At 40.7% G+C, this 23,127-nt stretch overlaps 1 protein-coding gene across 1 annotated transcript; it reads left to right on the forward strand.

Moving 5' to 3' along the window:
* Window positions 1-77: 77 nt before the first annotated feature.
* On the forward strand, window positions 78-21,156 carry syt13 (synaptotagmin XIII). Its single transcript, XM_027132985.2, has 8 exons — window positions 78-352; window positions 1,028-3,511; window positions 4,461-4,648; window positions 7,724-7,931; window positions 9,241-9,378; window positions 11,258-11,577; window positions 18,893-19,016; window positions 20,436-21,156. The coding sequence occupies exons 3-8, from the start codon at window positions 4,475-4,477 to the stop codon at window positions 20,738-20,740; spliced, it is 1,269 nt and encodes a 422-aa protein (XP_026988786.2). The 5' UTR covers window positions 78-352; window positions 1,028-3,511; window positions 4,461-4,474; the 3' UTR covers window positions 20,741-21,156.
* Window positions 21,157-23,127: the final 1,971 nt, after the last annotated feature.

The following is a 23,127-nucleotide window of genomic DNA, read 5'->3' on the forward strand; positions in this document are numbered from 1 at the left end:
TGTGTGTGTGTGTGCGTGTGCGTGCGTGCGTGCGTGCGTGCGTGTGTGTGCGTGTGTGTGCGTGCGTGTGTGTGTGTGTGTGTGCGTGTGCGTGCGTGCGATTGTGTGTGTGTGTGCGTGTGTGTGCTTGATGGCGCACTGCTATTATACTTGGTAGTTGTAGTTTCGATGCTGAACAACAGCTCTTGTTTGGTAGCTGGTGAAAGGAGGCTAATAAAAAGCAGACAACCTTTTTTAAAAAGGATAACATAAACTAGATTTGTAAAGTTTGTCGCGACAAACTTTGTTGTTGGCTTTGACGGTGCAAGTATTCGCAAAGGCCGGTGCTTTTTGGAGGCTAGTGGACATAAGGGTCAGTGTTACTTTTGGAGGCGACAGAAAAATTGTGAAATTATTAATGTTGAATGTATTGCATGTGTGAGAGCTTAGAGGACTTGTCGGAATTCCCCATTCAAGTCTATGGGATGTTTGATCGACGACTACCGGAAAACCGAAAATTCCGTCGGAACTCCGGAATAAAAATTATGTCCGGAGTAAGGTCCTAAAGAACCTGTCCGATCGCTTAGAAAAATCGAACAAACTTCTGACCAGGGTCTACGACATCTCCGAATTTGGTGCATGTGGCTCGAAAGTCCTAGGAGGAGTTACTCTTGATACATTTTTGGCTAATAATAATAAGCTTATAACGGAAATCAGAATGTTGGCTTCTACAAAGCCAACATAAAAATACAAAAGAGTGGCCAGCAGACATGCTAGATCTGTGACACACATGCGCACGCGCACGCGCGCGCGCACGCACACACACACACACACACACACACACACACACACACACACACAATCACACTATACACTAAACTAAAAAGATGCTGTTGACAGTATGTCATATAGAGGTGTCATGGTTACTATTTTGCAAATTGAGTGTTTTATTTCAAGTTTTTTATTTAGTGATGTCTGCCCACATATCTGTTCTACTTTGATGTGTACTGTTGATGTGTAAGAGGTGTATTGTTTCTGCACTCCACAGCCAGTTTCTCTGCACCCTTGTGCTGTCTGGCACCTTAAAACAGTCTACTGGCAGGACACATCCAAAGGGGCTGAGAGGAAGACCTGAGGCTAGGATGGAGACAGCATTGGGTGCATCTGCCCCCAAAACATGAGAGATGATCGAGTTGGCAAGGTTGCCCCTTGAAAGCATCAGGGAAGGTTGGCAAGGTTTTGGCTTGGACCCGCCTCAGTTGGCTGTCCTTAGAGGCCTGATGCCCAAGGGCTCAGTCCTTTAAAGCTCGCCTGGTGGAGATAGATAACCCCTGATCCGCTGTTCTCAGGTGAGACTGTGCCAGAGGGTGCTAGCCAGCTCCACATTTCTGTGAGAGGAGCATGGGCTACCACACTGGCTTTTTGCTCCTGCCTATGAGAGATAGGCTTGGGCTGGGGCTGTCTAGTGGACAGCCCAGGTTCATGGAATTGCCAAGGGATTAGCTCTCTGAATGCTGATGACTTCTGTTTAGCTTCCTGGTACCTGTCGATGACCAAACAGGCCATGAGAAGATATTGGGTCATCCAGGAGAAAGGCTTTATCGTTAGCCTTGATCCCTGTCGCATTAAGCCATAGGTGCCTCAATGACAAACATAGCAGCCATAGAATGACATAGGCCATAAACTTGGTGTCATGGAGGGTAAAGTCTTCTCAGCTGGAGAAAGAGAGCTCAGCTACTACCACAGGGTTTAATCCCTCACCGATATTCAGCTCCCCCAGCAGGTTGGCTTTGTAGGCCTGCAAGCTCTACCCTGGCCTGCCACCATGTAGGCTCATATATGTGTGTGAATGACGTAGTCAAGAGACATTTTTGTGTACAAATGTCTGGTCAGCAGTTTCTGGGAGAAAAAAAATAAACAGCCCACTTTGCATCAATTATTATCTTCTTCTTCTTTCGGCTTTTCCCTTCAGGGCTCGCCACAGCGAATCATCTCTCTCCACCTATCCCTATCTTCTGCATCTCAACACTTGCACCCACTAGCTTCATATCTTCATTAATTACATCCATATACCTCCTTATCATGCCCCTATCAAAGTCACTGAGGTAATATTTTTATCCCTGGTGTTTAATGTAAAAGTTCACCCCACAATATAATATGAATAACATTTTATCCTGCATGTATCACAGGTGCTATCTTGTTTATTACAGATTTTATGGTTTACTTTTCTTAATATACATTTTTTATTCAACTATGCTACAGTATGAGAGGCCTTTGCTTGTCCTTTGTTTTCTGTCCCCAGGGGGCAGCAGAGAACAGAGTTTGTGGACTGTGGACACTGATTTTTATGACAAGTTGCTATATATGTACCTGTTTTTTATCACTGGCTTATCAAAGCTTCTGTAGCTGAATGTTAGTAGCTGCAGATGTGTTCAATTAATCTGTAAGAAAGCCAGCCATAAAGCAAATGAAGTCCAATCAATTTTATTAATGGTTGTTCTGTGTTAGATATAGTATTGAAAGAGTTGCAATTAAATTCATATTGGTTTCAGGATTCCTACCTTATTTGTGCACATTACAACTGATTTGTGGTTCATATTGTGTTCTTGTGACTTCACAAGAGTGACTTCAGCATAAGTAGGTCAATAATTACTACTGAGGACCTGTGTCATATTTAGTGTTGCTATCTGATCCGAAATGACATATTCAGTGCTTCTGCCTTGCAGTGTCATATTTAGCATTATTGTCTTTTCTGTCTAATATTATTTTGAGAAGACATATTTAGTGCTGCCGTCTGTTCTAAGATCCAAGATTTATACTAAATGCTCGTATCAGGTAACATAAAGGGGATTGGCATCAGCTCCATGCAGTCTCTCCATTGGTGTCCCATAAAGCTCAGTACCTGGTTCTCTTTTTAATTTCTTTCTACTCACTCTCTTGGTGAAGTTATATCCTGGTTCTATTACACTGCTATACTGATAATACTCAACTTATCTTCTCTGTCACTCCCTCTGATAACACAGCTTCTCCTCAGATCTCAGGGTTTGGCTGACATATCAGGATGGATGGCAACTCATCAGATGAAACTCAATCCCAGGGAAACTGAACTGCCGTTCATCCCAGCTGATTCAGAATCTTGCAATCTCCCTGATCTGCCCTTCAGCCACTGTTCTCAACCTTGGGATAATAATGGATTGAGTCCTTTTCCTAACACATTGTTATTTGGACATGTTCATGTTGGTTTCATTAAAACATCAGAAGGACTTGTAAAGAGCACACTGTTGGAAGGTCTGAATTACAATCAGATCTCTGCAAATGATCCAAAATGCAGCTGTGTGACTTGTTACATACTAAGATCTCCAACAACACCCCACTGCTGTGCTCATTAGATTCAAAACAGTGATGCTTCCCCACAAAGCCAAAAATGGAGCAGCCCTCATCCCTCAAGCTCTTATCACAACTTGAAATGCACCAAGCTCCCTCAAATCTTCTAGCACTGCTTGACTGGTCCCACTATCTCTCAGTGTACAAGGTAGGTATATACATCATGTCCCTTTCTCTGTTCTGCTAGATTATGGCATCCTTAGTTTGTGACCAAATGAACCAGTATTGGTGTATTTATTGCTAGAGACTCCAAAGCACTTTTGTACGTCAATCTAGATAAGTTTGTGTGCCAAATGCCGTATGTAAATATGAGCTCAAGGGAGTGGGGCAAGGGGTTGTTTCCAAGGCAACATGGTGTGTCTGTAGAACCAAAAATAGCATTTAGTAATACAGTTTTCATTATTTTAAAGATCTGATAAGGAAACCTAAAAATCTATGGCCATACATGATTAACAGAACCTTATTACATTTTACAGAAACAACCTATTATATAACAGTTTTAACCTTGCATAGATTATATGACTGATTTTGTCAATGAACAGAAATATTTCCAAGGTTTCCCTTCCTTCAATAAAAAGGATACGAAGAGATGGGACTCCGTGAAGGAGATTTCACAGAGCTATGACGTCAATGTGCAGGCACACATGGATGAGCAATTACGCATACATACAGGCACACACACACACACACACACACACACACACACACACACACACACACACACAAGCATAGTCATATATCGAGGACGTGGGAGTGTCAGTGACAGACTCATCTTTATTAAGTATGGCTCGTCAGTACTCAAAGCCCTCCCTCATTCCCACCTCCCCCAGTTCTCTCTTTTCCTCTCTCTGGTCTCGCTCTCTGCTACCATCTGCTTGGCTGAGCTCACATCTTACAGCAGACGGTGCATCGCACACACATACAGGCACACGTGGTCCTCCATCGTCCCCTCTGTCCTTGCGTCTCTCTTCTCTCCTCTAACATTAATCATCTTTTCTCTTGCTACTCTTTCTCTTTCTTGTGCATTATGAAAGCGCAGGATTAAAAAGGAGACATTCTCCCTTCATCTGTCTCATTTATTGGTTCATTTTTGGTAGATCAGGACTGAAGGATGTTCGTTTCAGTGGCAGCAGTTCTTGGAGCGACCCTGGGAACTGTGTCTGGAGCGCTCACACTCTGTGGCCTGTCACTGCTCTGCAAGAACTGCAAGAAGAACAAATTTGACAGGGATGACAGCGCAGACTCTGAGAGAGCAAAAGCCAGCATCTTACACACACTCACACAGGTAAGGAGTATAAATATACAGTTTCGAAGGAAATGCTTATACAAACGGACGTATGGAAACATTGTCTCAGCAAATTAGGTTTTTAGCTAGATAACCTGTTCGGTGACTGATAGGACAGACTGAGCTATCTCCAAACATCCATCCATTGTATAACAAGCTGTATAACAAATCAGTCCCTTTCAAAACTTCTTTGAACTCAAACTCTTGGAGATGCTCAGACAAATCAATGCTTTCTGAGAAATTGTCTTCCGATCAATTGCACTTCTAATAACCCTCGATGTCTCCCTGATCTATGTAGCACACTCCAAATAGTTGAAAGAGGACATCACTGAGACTAGGATTATTTTCAGACCAGCTAATTGATTCTTAATTAAATGTTTGCAGTGTTGAATTGCCTGTGACTCGATAGTAATTAGATCTATTAAAAGCATGCATTGGCTTCTTTATAGACTGCTGCTTGCTATTTATAGATTTCTGACTGTTGGGCTTCACAGACGGCGTTGGCTGTTTGCTGTAATGGAGGCTGTAAATAGAAGAAGCTGTAAGGGTTTCAGACAGTACTGAATAAAATTAGGTCCAAGGAACACTGGAGATGATTTGTCATTACCTTGAGGCTTATTCTGCTTTTTCTCTATCTCTGTCAGTTAGTTAAAGAATACCTAAAGGGCTTCTACTGTAATTGGGAAACACCCTGTTGTAGGATTCATTGGTGCACAATGAAGATATATATCTGTATATCTGGTAATCTACATAAATTTGTTCTTAGCAGATTTGGAGAGTTCTACTTGAAACATTTTCTTAACAGGGAACTCTTTGTTCAGGGATTCTACACAGAACCCATCAAAATTAAATATCCTCCAAATATAAAGCCAGCACCGAATATCAGCACTAAATGTTGAGGTACATGTAAAGAGATCTTTGTCCATCCCTTTATGTTTAGAATTCAAAACTGTTCCTGCAACAAATTTTCTGTTGATTTCGTTTTATTATGATTATTTATTATGAATCATTATTTAGCTGAACAATCCTTGGTGAATTTCAGGTGCTGCATTTTGTGTCTTTCTTGCAGATATAAATGTGTGATAAATAAATATTTCATAATATCTATAAATAAATATCATACATCATATATCAGTATATTATATATCATTGTATGCTTATTTCCTAAAAATCTTTGTTGCTCATTTTCTATAAAGATGTCAGTAAATATGGAGTTAACCGTGTTTCTTTGTACATCACAATTTATAAACCCTGGCCAATTTTGGTGGATCATACTTTTCAAAACACAAAAAAACCTCATGCACAGGAGTTGCTGTGAATAAGTGTTGTGTATTTTTTTCAGATTATTAGTTTGTCCTTCCAAGAGACTATCTATTGAAAATAATTCGTTCCCTAAGCTGTTTGTGTGTGTGGTGTGTATGTGTTTGTGTGTGTTTGTGGTGTGTGTGTATATATGTGGTGTGTGTGTACAGTATGTGGTGTGTGTGTGTGTGTGTGTGTGTGTGTGTATAAATCATATGAGTCTATAATTAAACCACTTTGCCTGACTTTACCTTGAATTAGTCAACTGGTGCTATAACAATTAGTCAATTCGTGTTACATCCCCTACCTCTCACCACACCACTTCTGTAAGAAATCATCCTTAATCCTCCTCCACGCATACATTGTTGCTCGGTACTTACTCATACCTTATAAATCTGCGTTCATATACAATCATCACACACCTTGCCACCTACGTTCACACACGCATCACTAATTTGATCTAGGTGCTATTTCTGAGTCTGTATTAGCGCTGGCACTGTCAATGTATAGTCACGACTCATCCCCACATATGCACAGTGTGCGCATGCTTCCTGTCATAAACATTCACATATAAACTTAATGATTTCACCCCCTTTGTAAAGTGGACATAATGGTATGTAGTCATGAATATTCATTTCCTTCCGACAGTCACAAATGTTCTTTGGGACGGATGTTGAATATGAATATGGATTCGCAGGGAAATGAAGAGGGAGGAAGAAAAGAGAATTCAAAAGTAGGGTGTACATAATTCACTGGTCTGTCTCTGTTTTTAATGAAGAGATATCATCGAATCAGAAACAAGGAACAGTATTGACATTTTTTTGAATGGCTTCATCTATCACAATAAACAGGTCTTTGGTTTGTCAGTGTCTTATGACAGATGGCTTTCCCTACAGAACAGATTCTTCGTAGAAAGAAAACCTCTAAGAAATCCAGATCCAGTAGCCATCCTAAAACCTGCTGCTGGAAAAAAGCATGAATGAATCTTTAATGATTTTTTATTTAAGGACCAACTGGAAAAAGTTTACTTATTTCATTATGAGATAAAAAAAATAGATATAGAATCACAAACCAATTTGCTTTAAAGAGCTTCTGGCATTTATAGAATAAAGTGCATTAAAATATTAACTGAACTATTGGTATCTCAAAATGTTCTGGTAAATGAGGCAAAATGACAAAATACTGTAGATCAATTGGATAGCCCTGAGATTTTCAGAAAGATATTGGAAATGTCGGTCATGATAACAAACAGAGATTTGAATATATTATAATAATATTATACATGGAAAATATCCTGAAATAAAAAAATAAAGAGTGAGAATCTGGTTTGTCTTCATTTCATCTCAGCGTCATGGAGTTGAACGATAAGAAGAAAGTGAGCGTCATTTGCATTTGATATTGGAGGTGGATGAGGATTGGGCGTGCATTAAGAAAAAAGTGAATTCATTCATGTGTGTACTGCTTCATTATGACATTACATTTAACAAACTATTTATTAACCTGGATAAAGGAAAGGATTTTGCCCCTTTTCAATGCTTTGTGTAGTATTTGGTTTTTAAGTGTTGAACTGTATCTATTCTATTCGTAAAATGGAGTTTCCTATTGCACTAAATATTACTATACTAAATACTAAAACTTGTTAATGGTTTGTTTGAAATGCTGGAATTATGAAATCACAAAAACTTCATTTTTTTTTACCTAAAATACCTAGATAAAATATCTTTTTTTTTTTGTCTTTGCTTGCTTTTCTTTTTTAATTTGGTTATAATTCAGTTCAGTGTGCAGAAATCTACAGAGCCTATTCAGCCCCAGACTCTGCTCAAGTTCCCCAAGATCTACAAGCCTAAACCATCTGTCACATCTCCTGAGGTAAAGAACTACAGTGAAAATGCTGTGACCTCTGAGAAAGTTCTCACTAAGCCTGACAGCTGTGATCATAGACTGGAGGAAGATAAGGAGGTCACTGCTCTCACACGGCAAGGTAAAATCTTCCCTCAAGATAAGTGAATATCATCTTCTTCTTTTTTTGGAAATCATCATATACCATAGCATAAAGCTAACAAAACTTTAATAAGCTAACTATTCGAGGTAAATGATAGAGAAGGAAATTCACTCTATCCACTCAGACTGTGTTATAATAATGACTAAATTTAGCTAACTATTAACATAAAAAAAACATTTTTTCAGCCTTATCTTTGTTTACTGCATTTCTCCAGGCAATTTCCACACACATGAATTTCCCAGTATTAAGTAAATAACCTTTACTTAAAATGCATTAAAAATAGAAGCATAAGGGTAGATGTTGAATTTCAACAATATGTGTTTGAAAATTATGAGACACAAGACAGGGACAGACCCTGAATGGGACACATTCACGCAGAGGGGCAATATATACTGTAGCATCCATACAACCTCATGGCATGTGTTTTGGGAGTTAGGAGGGAAAGAAGACCAACAAACTCATAGGAAGAAAATAAACACCTCAGAGACACGACACAAACATCACACATCCATGAAGTGGAAAGTGGTAACTCTGTGGTTAAGGTGATTACTGATCAGAAGGTAGTGAGATCAAATCCCAGGGTCACCAACCTGCCACTCCTGGGCCCTGGAACAAGGCCCTTAACCCTCAATTGTTCAGCCATATAAATGAGATAGATGTAAGTTGCTCTGGATAAGGACGTCTGCAAATGCGGTCAATGAAACGGAGAACATAAACACTGCTTAGACATTCCACAGAAACACAATGTAGACATGGGGAGAACATACACACCACAGTAACGTCACACAGACTCATTACTGTGCTACCTATAATTTACAAATGAATAATTTATGAAAGCATTCTACAAAAATGTACATGTTATATTTATTAACAGACGCAACAAGAAAAAGAAAAAGGATTTTCTCCCCGTTAAAGATAAAGCAGTCAGTCATACATCACATATTAAATAGTCTACTGGTACATAGAGAAAAACCATAACATCCTTATCTTTAGCTTATCACTATAGTTTTGTGCAGGTTAAGGTGTTGGATTACAAATTAGAAGGTTGTGAGTTCGAATTCCCACATCTACCAAGCTGCCACTGCTGGGCCCCTGAGCAAGGCCCTTAACCCTCAATTGCTCAGTTGTTTAAAATTAGATTATAAAATTGTAAGTCACTCTGGATAAGTGTGTCTGCTACAGTAAATGCTGTAAATGTAAATGAAATGTAGATAACACTTAACCAACGATCCAATAATCTGATTTCTGTGAAACAACTCATAAATGCTGTAATATGGATTTCTCTCAGATTCCACAGATGAGACACCTTGTGCTGTCAATCAATCCAATGCAATTCCAAGCAGCAGCTCTGTGCTGCATCCTAAACTGCATTTCTCCCTTCGCCTGCACACAGAGAGCAGAGAGCTACACATCACCATCATAGAAGGTAACACACATCACATTACACGGTGCACCTTCCCGAACATCTTCAATAAGTGTAAAACAAATAAATTAATTTAATGCTGTAAGACTTTTCTAAGATTAGTCATGACACTGTAGAATATTGTGACTTGAATGTGTTTAGCAGTGGTGAGCAAGACAGGGGGAAAGGGGAGGGGTATGAGCCCCTTTCTGTCCGAACAATTCATATCTCTGCAAAAAGATTGACACAGAGATACTAAGGACAAAACGCCTCAATAACAAATAAATTCAATGCTGAACACAGGCACCACAAAACAGATGAAAGGTGTTGTTAATATGACAAAAAGTATTGCTAATCTAATGTTTATTCCAGTGTATAAAATATTATCATAGGTCCAATAATAAAAAAGCCTATATACTTAAGGTGCCGGGTATTTGTCTAAGGTGACGGTTTTATAAGAATATTTGAGAATCCCTATTAATCACTGATGAGCTCTTGGTTAAAACACTGACTAACATCTTACATCACAGCAGCTACACCAATAGTCCATTCATTGTCATCAATAATGTGTGTTTTATTCATTTTAAGAGGTTTAACAGAAACTGCAGGTAATCGGTCTGTGGTGCTGTATCTTTATACAATAAACACAAGACAAATAAATGCTATAATTTTTTCAAGTTGACATTTAGTCACAGCATTCTTGTCGTGACCCTTTGAGAGATTTAGATAATTGTTTACATTGTCTCTCTATAGCTGCTCACCGTTTATTATTATTAATGTTCAGGATAAAATGCCATCATTCTTGGAAAAGTCAGAATTCAAAATCCACCGTAAGTTTCAAAACATTTTGTGCTAATAAGACTGGGAAAGAGGGACAAATAATGTTTATAAAGGGCCTCTAGTGTATAAATAAGTAACTGCTCCAGGCATCAATAAAAGCAAAAACCAGTAACAGTAATGAAGCTTTTCTCTTTTATTAGCTCATCATTCTGTGTGCTGGATCAAAGCACCAGACTTTCTCTATTTGCGTTTGATTTGTATCACTGTACAGTGTAAAACATTTCAGAAATACACGCCTGTAAAAATCTGTTTACTTCCCTCCCATATTGTATTTCTACACAAACCTGATCACATTGTTGAGCAGCGCTGAACGGAAAAGGTTTTGCTATGCAGACACTGTTGAAAAGGTCACAGAGATCCACAAACAGTCTTAAATCATCTCCAGACTAAAGGTTAAGACTTAATCATGAAATGACTGGAGCGTGCTCATTAAATCTTTTTTATTAGAGAACACTGAGAATGAAGATCTATTAGTAGCTTAATTAGAGCGGTATTAAAATTGACACACGGGCAGACGTATACGAGTCATATGAGGGTCAGAGAATTGATTAATGAGTGATTCATCCATGCTGTGGGAAAACTTAAGACGTAAATGAGCTCTTTAACGCTGATATGATCCACCGTTTCAAAAGCTTTTAATTGTTTCTGCTTTTTTTTCCAGATAGGAATGTTTTAAAATGATTTCAGATAGGTTTAAAGGGACACAGAGGTTTGGACATTACACAAAATTAGATCTTAATCACTCATATAGTTCTATACTATTAAAGGATTCTTGATGCTGTTGCATAATGGTTGGTGAGGAGGGATTTACCTGTAAAAGTGTTTTTAATTAGATTACGTTATTGAGAGTTTCAAAAATGCCTGAAATTATAAGGTTGCAGTCATTAATATACACCTTGAGGTGTTAAGAACCATTAATAGTGCATGCATGAGCTCATTGAATTAACACTGTATCTTTCTTCTGTCCTCTGTTCTTCTTCTTCATCATCTTCTTCCTCTTCTTCTTCTTCTTCTTCTTCTTCTTCTTCTTCTTCTTCTTCTTCTCTGCTTGTCTTCTCTGCAGCTGAGCAAGTAAGCATGGAGACTGGCAGTGAGGGATATGTGTCAGGGTGTGTGAGTGTGTTTGGAGAACAGAGGCTTGCCCAGACAGCAGTACGTAAGCTAGCATCAAGAGTGCAATGGGGCGAGGCTATGGTGTTCTCCTTGCCCAGTAGCTGTAGTACAGAAAGCACAGAGAGCATGGAGGGAGAGGTGGCACTGACCTTAAACATCTGTGACCGGTTCTCTCGAAATACCACTCTGGGTACTGTGAGGTTCAAACTGGCGGATGTGGGTATGATGTCAGATGCCGACTGCTGGGTCAACCTGCAGCCACCCAAACAGGTGAGATATATTACTTTAAACAGAATTTGTGTTTTTATTCAAATGAAAGTGAAACAATATCCAAATGTAAAGCAGTTAAACAATGAGCCAATCACTTGGCAGCAACTCAGTGTAAAAATGTATGCATATACAGGTCAGAAACCTCAGCTAATATTTACACCAAACATCAGTACGGGGAAAATATCTGACCTCCGTGACCTGCGGCTTAATCCTGTATGGTAAGAAGCTCCTACTGAGCCTCTCAGATTTAGACATCAGAGTTTACACAGAATGGTGTGAAAAAGTAAAATAACATGGTGAGCAGAAGAACATCTGAGAATTGACAAAACATTGACTCTTATGGTGGATGAGCTATAATGCCAAAGAACCACTGCAGGTTCCACTCCTGTCAGACAAGATCAAGAATCTGAGTTAATCATAAGCTCATTGGAAACTATGGGAAAAGACCAACTGTCCAGTCTGGTTGAGCCCGATCCCATGATCACCTCCTGTGTGTGTGTGTGTGTGTGTGTGTGTGTGTGTGTGTGTGTGTGTGTGTGTGTGTGTGTGTGTGTGTGTGTGTGTGACCTTTACAGAATTTCGCAAAAGAGCATGAGTCTCTGAGGGATGAATATGTCAGCTTGTGTGTCATGCAGAGATTCTTGGTCTGAATCTCAATAACACTGCACAACACCGCACCATTCTTTCTGATTTTGATGGAGTCGCATGAAGGTCACTATCATGTCAGTGCAAATCAGTTAAGGTTGAAAATATGTAACACCTCTGAAACATCATGTTTTACAAGAATATAGTGCATCTTAACATGAGTATAGAGCATCTTAACATGAGTATAGTGCATCTTAACATGAGTAGCATGTACATTTACATTTACATTTACAGCATTTGGCAGACGCCCTTATCCAGAGCGACGTACATAAGTGCTTAAATCTCTAACACTGAATACATTAATGCTGGTTCACTAGGTTACATACTTAAGATACCATGAGTTTAAAACATTTGTTCAAAGTTACAATGAAAAAAGGGTTTTTTTTTTGTTTGTTTGTTTTTTAAATGCAAAGGATAAGGAAAGAAGTGCTAGTTGAAGTGCTTCCTGAATAAGTAGGTCTTCAACCGCCGCTTGAAAATAGCCAGTGACTCAGCTGTCCGGACCTCTATGGGAAGTTCATTCCACCACCTTGGTGCCAGTACAGAGAAGAGTCTTGTAGTATACTTGCCTCTTACCCTGAGAGATGGTGGAACCAGTCGAGCAGTGCTGGTAGATCGGAGGTTGCGGGGTGCAGTGCAAGGAATGATGAGGGCTTTGAGGTAAGAGGGAGCTGGTCCATTTTTGGCTTTGTAGGCCAGCATCAGTGTTTTGAACCGGATGCGTGCAGCTACCGGAAGCCAGTGGAGGGATCGCAGCAGCAGGGTGGTATGCGAGAACTTTGGCAGGTTGAAAACAAGCCAGGCAGCTGCATTTTGGATCATTTGCAGAGGACGGATTACGTTCTTAGGTAGACCTGCCAGCAGTGCATTGCAGTAATCCAGTCTAGAAATGACAAGAGACTGAACAAGTACCTGGGCAGTCTGTGTGGACAAAAATGGCCGAATCCTTCTAATGTTGTAGAGAAGAAACCGACATGAGCGAGTCACATTTGCAACATGAGAGGAAAAGGACAGTTGATTGTCCATGGTTACCCAAGGTTGCGAGCTGTGGCTGAAGGGGAGATCAGATCGTTGTGCAAGGATATAGCAAGATCGTGACCTGGGGATGAATCACCTGGGATGAACAGCAGTTCAGTTTTGCTAGGATTGAGCTTTAACTGATGAGCAGTCATCCATGATGAAATTTCTGCCAGACATGCTGAGATCCGGTCAGAAGCTGTGGCATCTGAGGGTGGGAAAGAGAAGATAAGTTGTGTATCATCAGCATAGCAGTGGTAAGAGAACCCATGTGATGAAATAACTTCACCAAGAGAGTGAGTATACAAGGAGAAAAGAAGAGGACCAAGTACTGAGCCCTGTGGGACGCCAGTGGAGAGTCTGCGTGGAGCAGATGTCACTCCCCTCCATGTTACTTGATATGAGCGTCCTTCCAGGTAGGAGGCAAACCATTCCCAAGCTGATCCGCAAATCCCAAGACTCTTGAGGGAGGATAAGAGAGTCTTGTGGTTGACCGTATCGAACGCTGCTGAAAGGTCAAGGAGGATAAGGACGTGTAGCATGTTAAGATGCACTATACTCATGTTAAGATGCACTATACTCCTTTAGAATATGTTTCTGTATATGTGTTCACACACACACACACACACACACACACACACACACACACACACACACACACACATAAACGCACACACTTCTGTGTGAGATTCTAGTGATGGGCAGGGCAAAAGATCTCTATCTGCGTCATCATACATCCCAATGGAGATTTTGTTCCAGCATGTACACCCTTAAACACACACACACACACACAAACACACACACACACACACACACACACACACACACACACACACACACACACACCTCTTCAGAGTAAATGCAGAAAAAATACTGTTTTTCAACTAAATCATTTTATTATTAAAATAATACTTATTTTCCATGATCTAAAATGCACATGCATTTGATTTTAAATATTATGTAAAAGATTTTGTTTTCAGACATAACTGTAGGAATTAATAGTACCAGAAATAATTCTCATTCAAATAATGAATAAAGACGGTGTACAGCACATAAGAATGGTTCAAGGGTGTTTGAAGGTGAAGATTGTGTGTGTCTGTGAGCGTGTGACGCTGCACATGACGCAGTTTCAAAGCAGTTTGGCTCAAAGAGCAGCACTCTAAATAATTTATTTGTTAATACACTATGATGTTGCACACACACTTACAGACACTTGAACAGATGGGAAAGTGGGGGCAAAATATCAGATCTTGTCTACACAGTAATACTCAGAGGCACTCATACACACAGTAATACTGAGCTGGCTCTTTTTCAACCCATGGTGTGAGATGATTCATATTTCCTTAGTGACAATATCATCAGGTTGTTTTTGGATGTATACAGACAGTCCTTAAGAGACAAAATCAAAGGCATGCAGAGAAATAGGCAGAGATACAGAGAGATACGTAGGTTGGAGTTTATAAATATGGGTGCTGGTTTGAGTCATGACTATTTTCATGAATGTAACCACTTGCCTCTGTATCTGCTATAAAGCTGGCTTATTACAGAAGTGTTATTATTGTGCTAACATTATTATGCTAATATAATTCCTCTGCTATGAATAAGATTTGCTTAATTTCACTGAATCCATTTCCAATTGTGTTGTCACAGCTGTTATCCTAACAGAATATTGGCCTTTAAATGAAAATGCACTCATTCATTCATCTTTAGTTTTATCCTAGACAGATTTGATCAAGGATCTGGAGCCGATCCCAATTACATTAGCTACGGTGTGGAAATAAATAAAAAGGAAAGTGTCAGTGCTTTAAATTCATATATTAAATACACAGACTTCAGGCTTGGTTGCCCAGAACCCCATCTTGAGGACATTGAGAGCCACATATTAAAGGGAAGGTTCTGTCACGGTTGCACCAAGCACAGGGCAGGACAATGACTCCTTTCAGACACTGTACCTTCCCTGATCCAGACATGCACATCACATAACTTTATAATGCCCATCATCCCCAACACTTCCCCAGAAGGTTAAAGAGCAATTTCACTCCCGCTCAGGAAGTCATATTCTTGGGTCTGGAGCTGAATTCTGTCACGATGCGCGTGCGCCTCACACGGGGGTACGTCTCTTCACTCATGAACTGTTTATCGCGGTTCAGGGAAGGGTATCACACACGATACAGAATCGCACATGTCTCAGATTACAGGGTCTTATGGCTTCGGCTGTCCATGTCTTGCCTCTAGGTCTTCTGAGAATGAGGGCTTTCATGGAGTGGATTTTGTCCCTTCATCTCAGCCTGTTGCGCGATCTTTGCCGCTTTGTCTCGGTGACACGCGCATGCGTGGCCGCGCTGCACCACTGGAGAGCTGCGGAAATGATGTGGAAAGTGGTTATGACGGATGCCTCCTTGACAGGGTGGGGAGCCACTCAAGAGGGCAGATCAGTGAATGGTGTGTGGCCGATCTCACTTCGTTCAGTCCATATAAATTACTTGGAGCTCCTCACTGTGTGGAAAGCTCTAATGCATTTCTCACCCCGCCTGCGGGGACATCATGTGCTGGTACGCTGCGACAATACGACAGCTGTAGCATATATCAACCGTCAAGGCGGCATGCGCTCCTCCAAGCTTGACGCTCTGGCTCACAAGCTGTTGGTGTGGAGCACGCGGCATTTTCTGCAATTTCTGCATCTTCCGTTATGGGCGACTCACGTCCCGGGCCTTTTGAACAGGGGTGCAGACCTTCTGTCGAGGGGGAACCCTCTGTACCAGATAGTGGGGCTGCTCTGGGAGAGGTTCGGCCAGGCAGCCGTTGATCTCTTCGCCTCGCGCGAAAACGCCCACTGTCCTATGATCTTCTCGCTTCAGGACGAGGACGTGGATGCCCTGGCTCATCCATGTCCCAGAGTGCTACGCTTTCCCTCCGCTCTGCCTGATATCCCCGACCCTGGCCAGTGTCACGCTCCCAGGTGGCCCAAGGCACCTTGTCTAGCAGAGATAATTCCTCTTCTATATGAGGAGCCGTGGCCCCTCCCGTTGCGTACGGACATCCTGGCCCAAGCGAACGGGGAGATCTTTCATCCTCACCCGGACAGGGTGGATGCCTGGGCCTGTTCCATGAGAGGGCAAATTTGAGCATGCTGGGGCTTCCCCCCGTGTTATCGCCACAATTCAGAGTGCCAGGGCCCCTTCCACACACTCTCTCTATGATTGCAAATGGCGTGTGTTTGAGGCGTGGTGCGAGGAGCACCAGCTCGTCTCATATCTGTGCTCAGTCGCTGATATTCTCGGTTTCGGCGACGCTACGGTGGGACAGCACCCCCTTATCCGTAGATTTATGAAGGGCGCGCGCCGCTCCCTGCCGGTCACCAGGAGTGTGGTCCCGGATTGGGACCTCTCCATAGTGCTGGAGGTGTTGGCCCACCACCCTCCGGCTGCTGTCCTTCAAGACGGCGCTGCTTCTGGCTTTGGCTTCCGCCAAACGTGTCGGTGATTTGCATGCATTCTTGGTTCATTCCTCACGCACCAAATTCTCGCTCAGCGGGAATAAGGTTTGGCTTAAGCCTAACCCGGCCTTCGTGCCTAAGTGCTTTCCGGATTTCACTGGTGGTGTGATTGAGCTCTCCTTTTTCCTCTGTGGTAGACCAGAGGCTGAATGCTTTGTGCCCTGTGCACGCCCTGTGGACGTACATGGACAGGACGAACTCTTTTCGGGGGGGTGATCAGCTCTTCATCTCTTGGGCCCCGCCGAACACGGGAAAACCCATCTCTAAGCAATGCCTCTCTTGCTGGATTGTAGAAGCCATCTCCTTAGCGTATGAGTCTAGGGGCGTGCAGTCTCCGGGTGGCCTCAGGGCTCACTCCACTAGAGGCGTAGCTGCTTCTTGGGATCTGTTTGGGGGCGTTCCCTTGCAGGACATTTGTGCCGCGGTGAGCTGGTCCTCTCCGCACACCTTTGTCAGGCACTACCGGCTTGATTTTACCCATACCACGGTGGCTCATGCGGTCTTGAGTGTGGGCTCTTCGTAGCCACGTGCTACGGGGCCCACACTCTTTTCAGCCCTGTCTGCCCAGCCTGACTGTGCATGTTTCCAGGCATATGATCTTCTCCCCACCGAGCGGCCAGGTTGGTCCATTCACATGTTTATATACATGTTCTTTTCCTGCAGGCAGCCTGCTTGTTGGACATCAGCGGGGGTTTAACATGCATGTTGCCACATGCTGTGTTTCTCCTTGGCGGAGCTTTTTACCCAGTGCAGTATGGCAGTATGTTATGCCTGCTGCTTTGTGACATGCCGAGCACCACCTTTTTGGCTGTCCTCTGGCTTACAGGGCCTCGCTGTTAGTGTATAGGGCAACCGGGGTGTTGTCTATGTCTCCTATAGGTGGATCTCGAACATGAGATGATGAAAGAGAACATTAGGTTACTTTCGTAACCCCGGTTCTCTGAAACATCAAGTGGAGAGATCCACAAAGTTTGCCCCGCTTGCTGCATGAGAAGCGAAAATGCTCACTGAGGAAAGGCAGTGCGTGCAGGTGCATTATGCACTCGTTACCTTACCTTACCTGCCTTTGGCACACGCTCCTGTCTGTCAAGCCAGACTTGGTGCAATTGGATGCTTCTGCAGAGGTCAGGAACGGATGCCCTTCCCATAGGTGGATCTCTCCACTCGATGTTTCAGAGAACCGGGGTTACGAAAGTAAACTAATGTTTTGTTTCATGGGTTTTGTGTTTCATGATTATCACTTTCAATAAAGTATATCTGCGTCTCTCGTCTCAAAACCTACTACTGTATCTCATCAGTCATTCAGGGTGGAGGTCGTGTCATGATGGACGGAGCAGAATAAATTCAGGAATCTATAGAAAAGGCTCCCAAGAAATGCTCAGAGAAATGCGAATCTAATTGGGCATAACTTCATCATGCAGCAAGACAGTGATCCAAAGCACTGCCAAAACAGCCAAGGACTTCATTGGGGGAAAATGCAAAGTTTTAGTACAAGCCAATCACCAGAGCTTAACCCGTGCAAATAAAACCTTCTGTAATTTACCTGTGTCACCTTTCACCCGTTCTGAATGTATACTCAAAATATCAAAGGGGTTATTAGAAAAGTGGGTTATTACAAGGTGAGTATATACTGTATGACAATATAACTATGGAAATTAACCCCCAAAACTTTCATTGTTATTTGATCTACCATGTGCTGCAGTGTACCTATTACTCACTTTTTCCATCCACAACCAGATGCCACATTCTGGAGCTGAAATGCATGATCTATTTTTCTCTAGGATGAGTCAGAGTAACTGCATGCTTCCCTGCATGGGGTTATTCAATATGGACTGAATCTAAAATTTTGAACTCCTTGCTAAGTTTAGTGTCTTTACTGCATCGAAATATGATTGTTGGTAATGTTATAATACAAAAAAAGCAGCTCGGGTATTTCAGTGCTCATTAGTAAAATGACTGTCTAGGCATGTTACCTCCACAATGAATCCTGGCTAAATAGTTTATTTATTTTAATTTTCTTGTGTTTTACCTGTTCATCCTAGGCATATGAAAATATGACATTTCTCTCATTTGTCCAAATGTTCAGAATCTTTTAAATGAAACATTCTAAGAGGCCGCACAGATATTTTTTTTAATTTTCTTTCTTTAATCTCCCAGATCGAATTGCATTCAACGGGGGAGCTTTTACTTTCGCTGAGCTACCTGCCGGCAGCAAACAGGCTGGGAGTGGTGGTGATGAAGGCACGAGGACTGCAGTCTGATAAACTTAAAGACACTATAGGTAATACTAATCTCTGTAAAGTATGTTTAGTAAAGTTAAGTATTACAATGAGTAAGGGGTAATGGTCCTTGATCATGATCTTGTTTAGGCCCTAATAACATGCCCTGCAGAAGACTTCTGCCCTTGTGAGGACTACTAGTACTGGAGATGGTCAGTAACACAATTGTAATGCTAATGAACCAGCTGAATTAGGCCTTGTGTTTACTAGGGACCTATCGAAGGTCCCAATTTTCAGAGGAGACATGAAACATGCCAGGGCAGGAAGCTGAGCAAGGAAGCCTTGTCCCAGGTGTTAGGAGTCTGGTATCCTGCACTTGGAGCCTCAAGACTGCCACTGATCATGATAATCTGACCATTTGTGGAACATGGGTGCTAGTAAGGAACAGGGTGATCTGCTCAAAATGCTGCCCAGTATTTTGTGTGAGAGATTGGGAATGTTTGAAATCCAGCCCAAACTCAAGAGACTAAGTATCAATAACTGATAATTGCTGCATAAGCTAGAGGAGAACAAAAGGTAATTTAAACTTCTGGCCAGGGCAACATAAAAAAATTCACTGTGGCTCTTAAATCCATGGTTGCTCTGAGACAATCCTCCCATTCCTGTCATCCCCAAAATATTATGACATTGAGGAACACTCCCACAGCTTGGAAAGTTAAAGGTGGGTCTTGTTTTTTATTTTTAATAAAAACAATACAATCTGTGGGAAAATGTAGCATTAACCAGGGATGTATAAATAAGGCTTACTCTCCCAGACCACAGTTGCCCAAGCACAGGCATGTCCTGAGAGCAGGGAAATTAAGTAGGTCACCTTCCTACTTAAACAGTTTCTGCTCAAAAGCAAGAGAGCACTCCTGCAAGAAACCCTAATATCATTCAGGATCTCCATCAAATTTAGCCAAAGACTCATCCCCAGGCTTGTCTGTCTACAGACAGTGGTGTCTTCTAGGATGATCCCACTCATATTTATAGAACATGGGAGATCATAAAATAGTTTGAGTATGAAATTATATATTTCACCAGATCTCAGACCTATTTGAACACCTCTGGGAAACAGAATTCTGCACTATTCACTATTGTGAAAACACAAAATGAGTCAATATCTTCTGGAAGAACAGTATTCGTCTCTTCAGTGAGGTTCCAGAGATTTGTAGATATGCCAGGTTACATTGAAGCTGTTCTGGTGGCTTAACAATTTCCTCACCTAATCTATCCAATCTAATCTAATATTTAGAATATCATATTATTCATTAAATATTCTAATATTTAGAAATCAATAAATAAAATCAAACAGGTTTTTCTACACATTTGCACGATTGTTCATACAGCGTAAAGTTGCTGTGCAAATTTTATTTTTACAAGAAGCTATTTCAGATTTTTTTTTTTTTGTATTCTACATAACAGAACTTCTTGTTTCTCAGACCTGTCAGTGAAGCTGACTCTCAAGCACCAGACCACCAAGCTAAAGAAGAAGCAGACGAGGCGTGTCAAGCACAAAATCAACCCGGTGTGGAATGAGATGATGATGCTTGAGCTTCCCAGAGAGCTACTGACCAAGTCCAGCTTAGACATGGAGGTGCTGAACCAGACAAGCCCAGGCACACTGCTCCCACTCGGGCGCTGCCAGCTAGGGCTCCAGTTCTCAGGCACTGGCCTTCAACACTGGCAACAGATGCTTGATAACCCACGTAAACAGATCGCCATGTGGCATCCTCTGCATGCTTAAAATAAAATGCTAAAAACTAGTGTATACAATGCATAGTTAAATGTTGTTTGTTCATATTTATTAGTACTGCTTTATTCCTGTGCAATAATATAGCTTTTTAATGTCTAAACTATTAATACGTACTACTCCACAGGGTAAACTATTACTGATTCTACAGGGACAATGATAAACAGGTGAATTTACAGATGATTATAAAGTGATGTATATACTATTATATATACAAAGTATTTAGCCTTGGTGATTGCATTACATTCTCTGTACCCAGCAAAGTCAAATCATATTTAAGACCAGGCCTGACTTTGATTTCATTAGCCTTGATTTACATCTGGAATGCTGTGATTTGGTTAGTCCATCCGACTAAGTGAAAGGATTTTGCCTCAGGCTCTCAACAGGTTTTCTAAAAATTATTATTATTATTATTATTATTATTATTATTATTATTATTATTATTATTATTATTATTATTATTATTATTATTATGTTAATGCATATTTACATATATGGCATTTGGCATATGTTATTATTATTATTATTATTATTATTATTATTATTATTATTATTATTATTATTATGTTAATGCATATTTACATATATGGCATTTGGCATATATTATTATTATTATTATTATTATTATTATTATTATTATGTTAATGCATATTTACATATATGGCATTTGGCAGAGGCTCTTATGCAGAGCGACTTACATCTCATTTATACAGCAGAGCAATTGAGTGTTAGGAGCCTTGCTCAGGAGTGGCAGCTTGGTGGCCCTGGGATTCAAACTCACAAGCATCCAATCAGTAGTCCAACACCTTAAACAATAAGCTACCACATATTAAATTGCATAATAATAATCACCATCATTCCTTGTATATGTAGTAATAACTGTAAAAGCAACTTGTTGCATTTATGATATACAATATTCTCTTTCCCCATTTTGGATATACAGTATAAATATGTTCAGGATAATAATGTGTAGGATTCCTCTGTCTTGTACAACAGACATTATACTGTGATGAATTTATGTCTTGGTACAATTTCCACATATTTCATAAACTGATAAAGTTACTACCATGATAACAGTAATTATTATTAAATATACTGAATCTACTAATATGATTAAACATATAATAAAGGTTTAGTAGATACTGGTTTTCCAGTACAGTAGCTCAAAAATAAATTATTTTGAAAAATGGTAAAAGGCTCAAATTAGAATTTTAATGTTGGAATATTTTGCTATAAATGTATGGAAATGTTTATTTGGGATTATTTTAATGAATGATGTGCATAAAAGAATAAAAGTGGACTCTATAGTGGACTATAATGAGTTTTGCTATAATGCATGTTACCTGATTTAGAAAACAGAACACACATACACACACACACACACACACACACACACACACACACACACACACACACACACACATACACACACACACACGGCATCTTCTAGCAGGAATGCAAGACTGATTCAGTTCTAAATGAATAATCACCACAGACTGGGGTTGTGTAACAGGCTTTGTGGTGTTATGTATCAGGCCAACTACTATCTCATTCATGCATTAAAGCTGCCTGAGGGAAAAATCCGCATCAAGATCAAACATGGTCTCCATGGCTTCTGGAGAGATATCTCTAGTTGTCCTGTAAAGTCAACTTTCTCCTGTACACCATCATGCATTTTAAAAGCGTATGTGTAATCATTTCTAGTTGATATCAGATTGGACGTACTGTATGCTTAACAAAATTACTAAAGAGAGAGCTCTTTACTAGAGTAATGTAAATTACACTAACTAGAGAGAGAACGATTATGTGGAGTCAAAACAGAGAAAGCAGCACACTATGTTGAGGATGCCATGTGTCCATCCTAAAGTTCTTTTCATGTTAATACGGTGCAGAACTACGTACCCATTACCCCTACACATCACATGACCAAGTTCTTTTTCACTTTATTAGTGTCACTCTTTAAGTTCCGTTTTTCATTGTCTAACATTTTGCCATTTGTAGTTAAATGTCAGTTAACCCACAATTGTGTTCATGTTTTTGTCATGTAATAGATTTTTTATTTTTTATTTTTTGCACAAAATAGATTTCTGTCCTTACTGTGTGTCTGCCTCGGCTACCAATTCATAACATCACCGTTATTGATGTTGTTTGAATAAATGTTATCCTTTTTAACCAAGTTGCTCCAAGTTTCACCCTCTTCTTAAAAAATCAGGGGTGAACTACACTCATCCTCCAAACCCTGGGGGCGAGACGACTCTGAAGTCTTGTGTCTAAGGTAATATTGATTTTCTGAATCAATAGATTGTCCTTGCAGTGTTCCAAGAAGGCAAGCATGCAGAGCATTCCTATTTCTTTTTGTTTTTACTGGACCATGGCTATCT

This window comes from Tachysurus fulvidraco, chromosome 1, assembly GCF_022655615.1.
Source record: "Tachysurus fulvidraco isolate hzauxx_2018 chromosome 1, HZAU_PFXX_2.0, whole genome shotgun sequence".
NCBI lineage: Eukaryota > Metazoa > Chordata > Actinopteri > Siluriformes > Bagridae > Tachysurus > Tachysurus fulvidraco.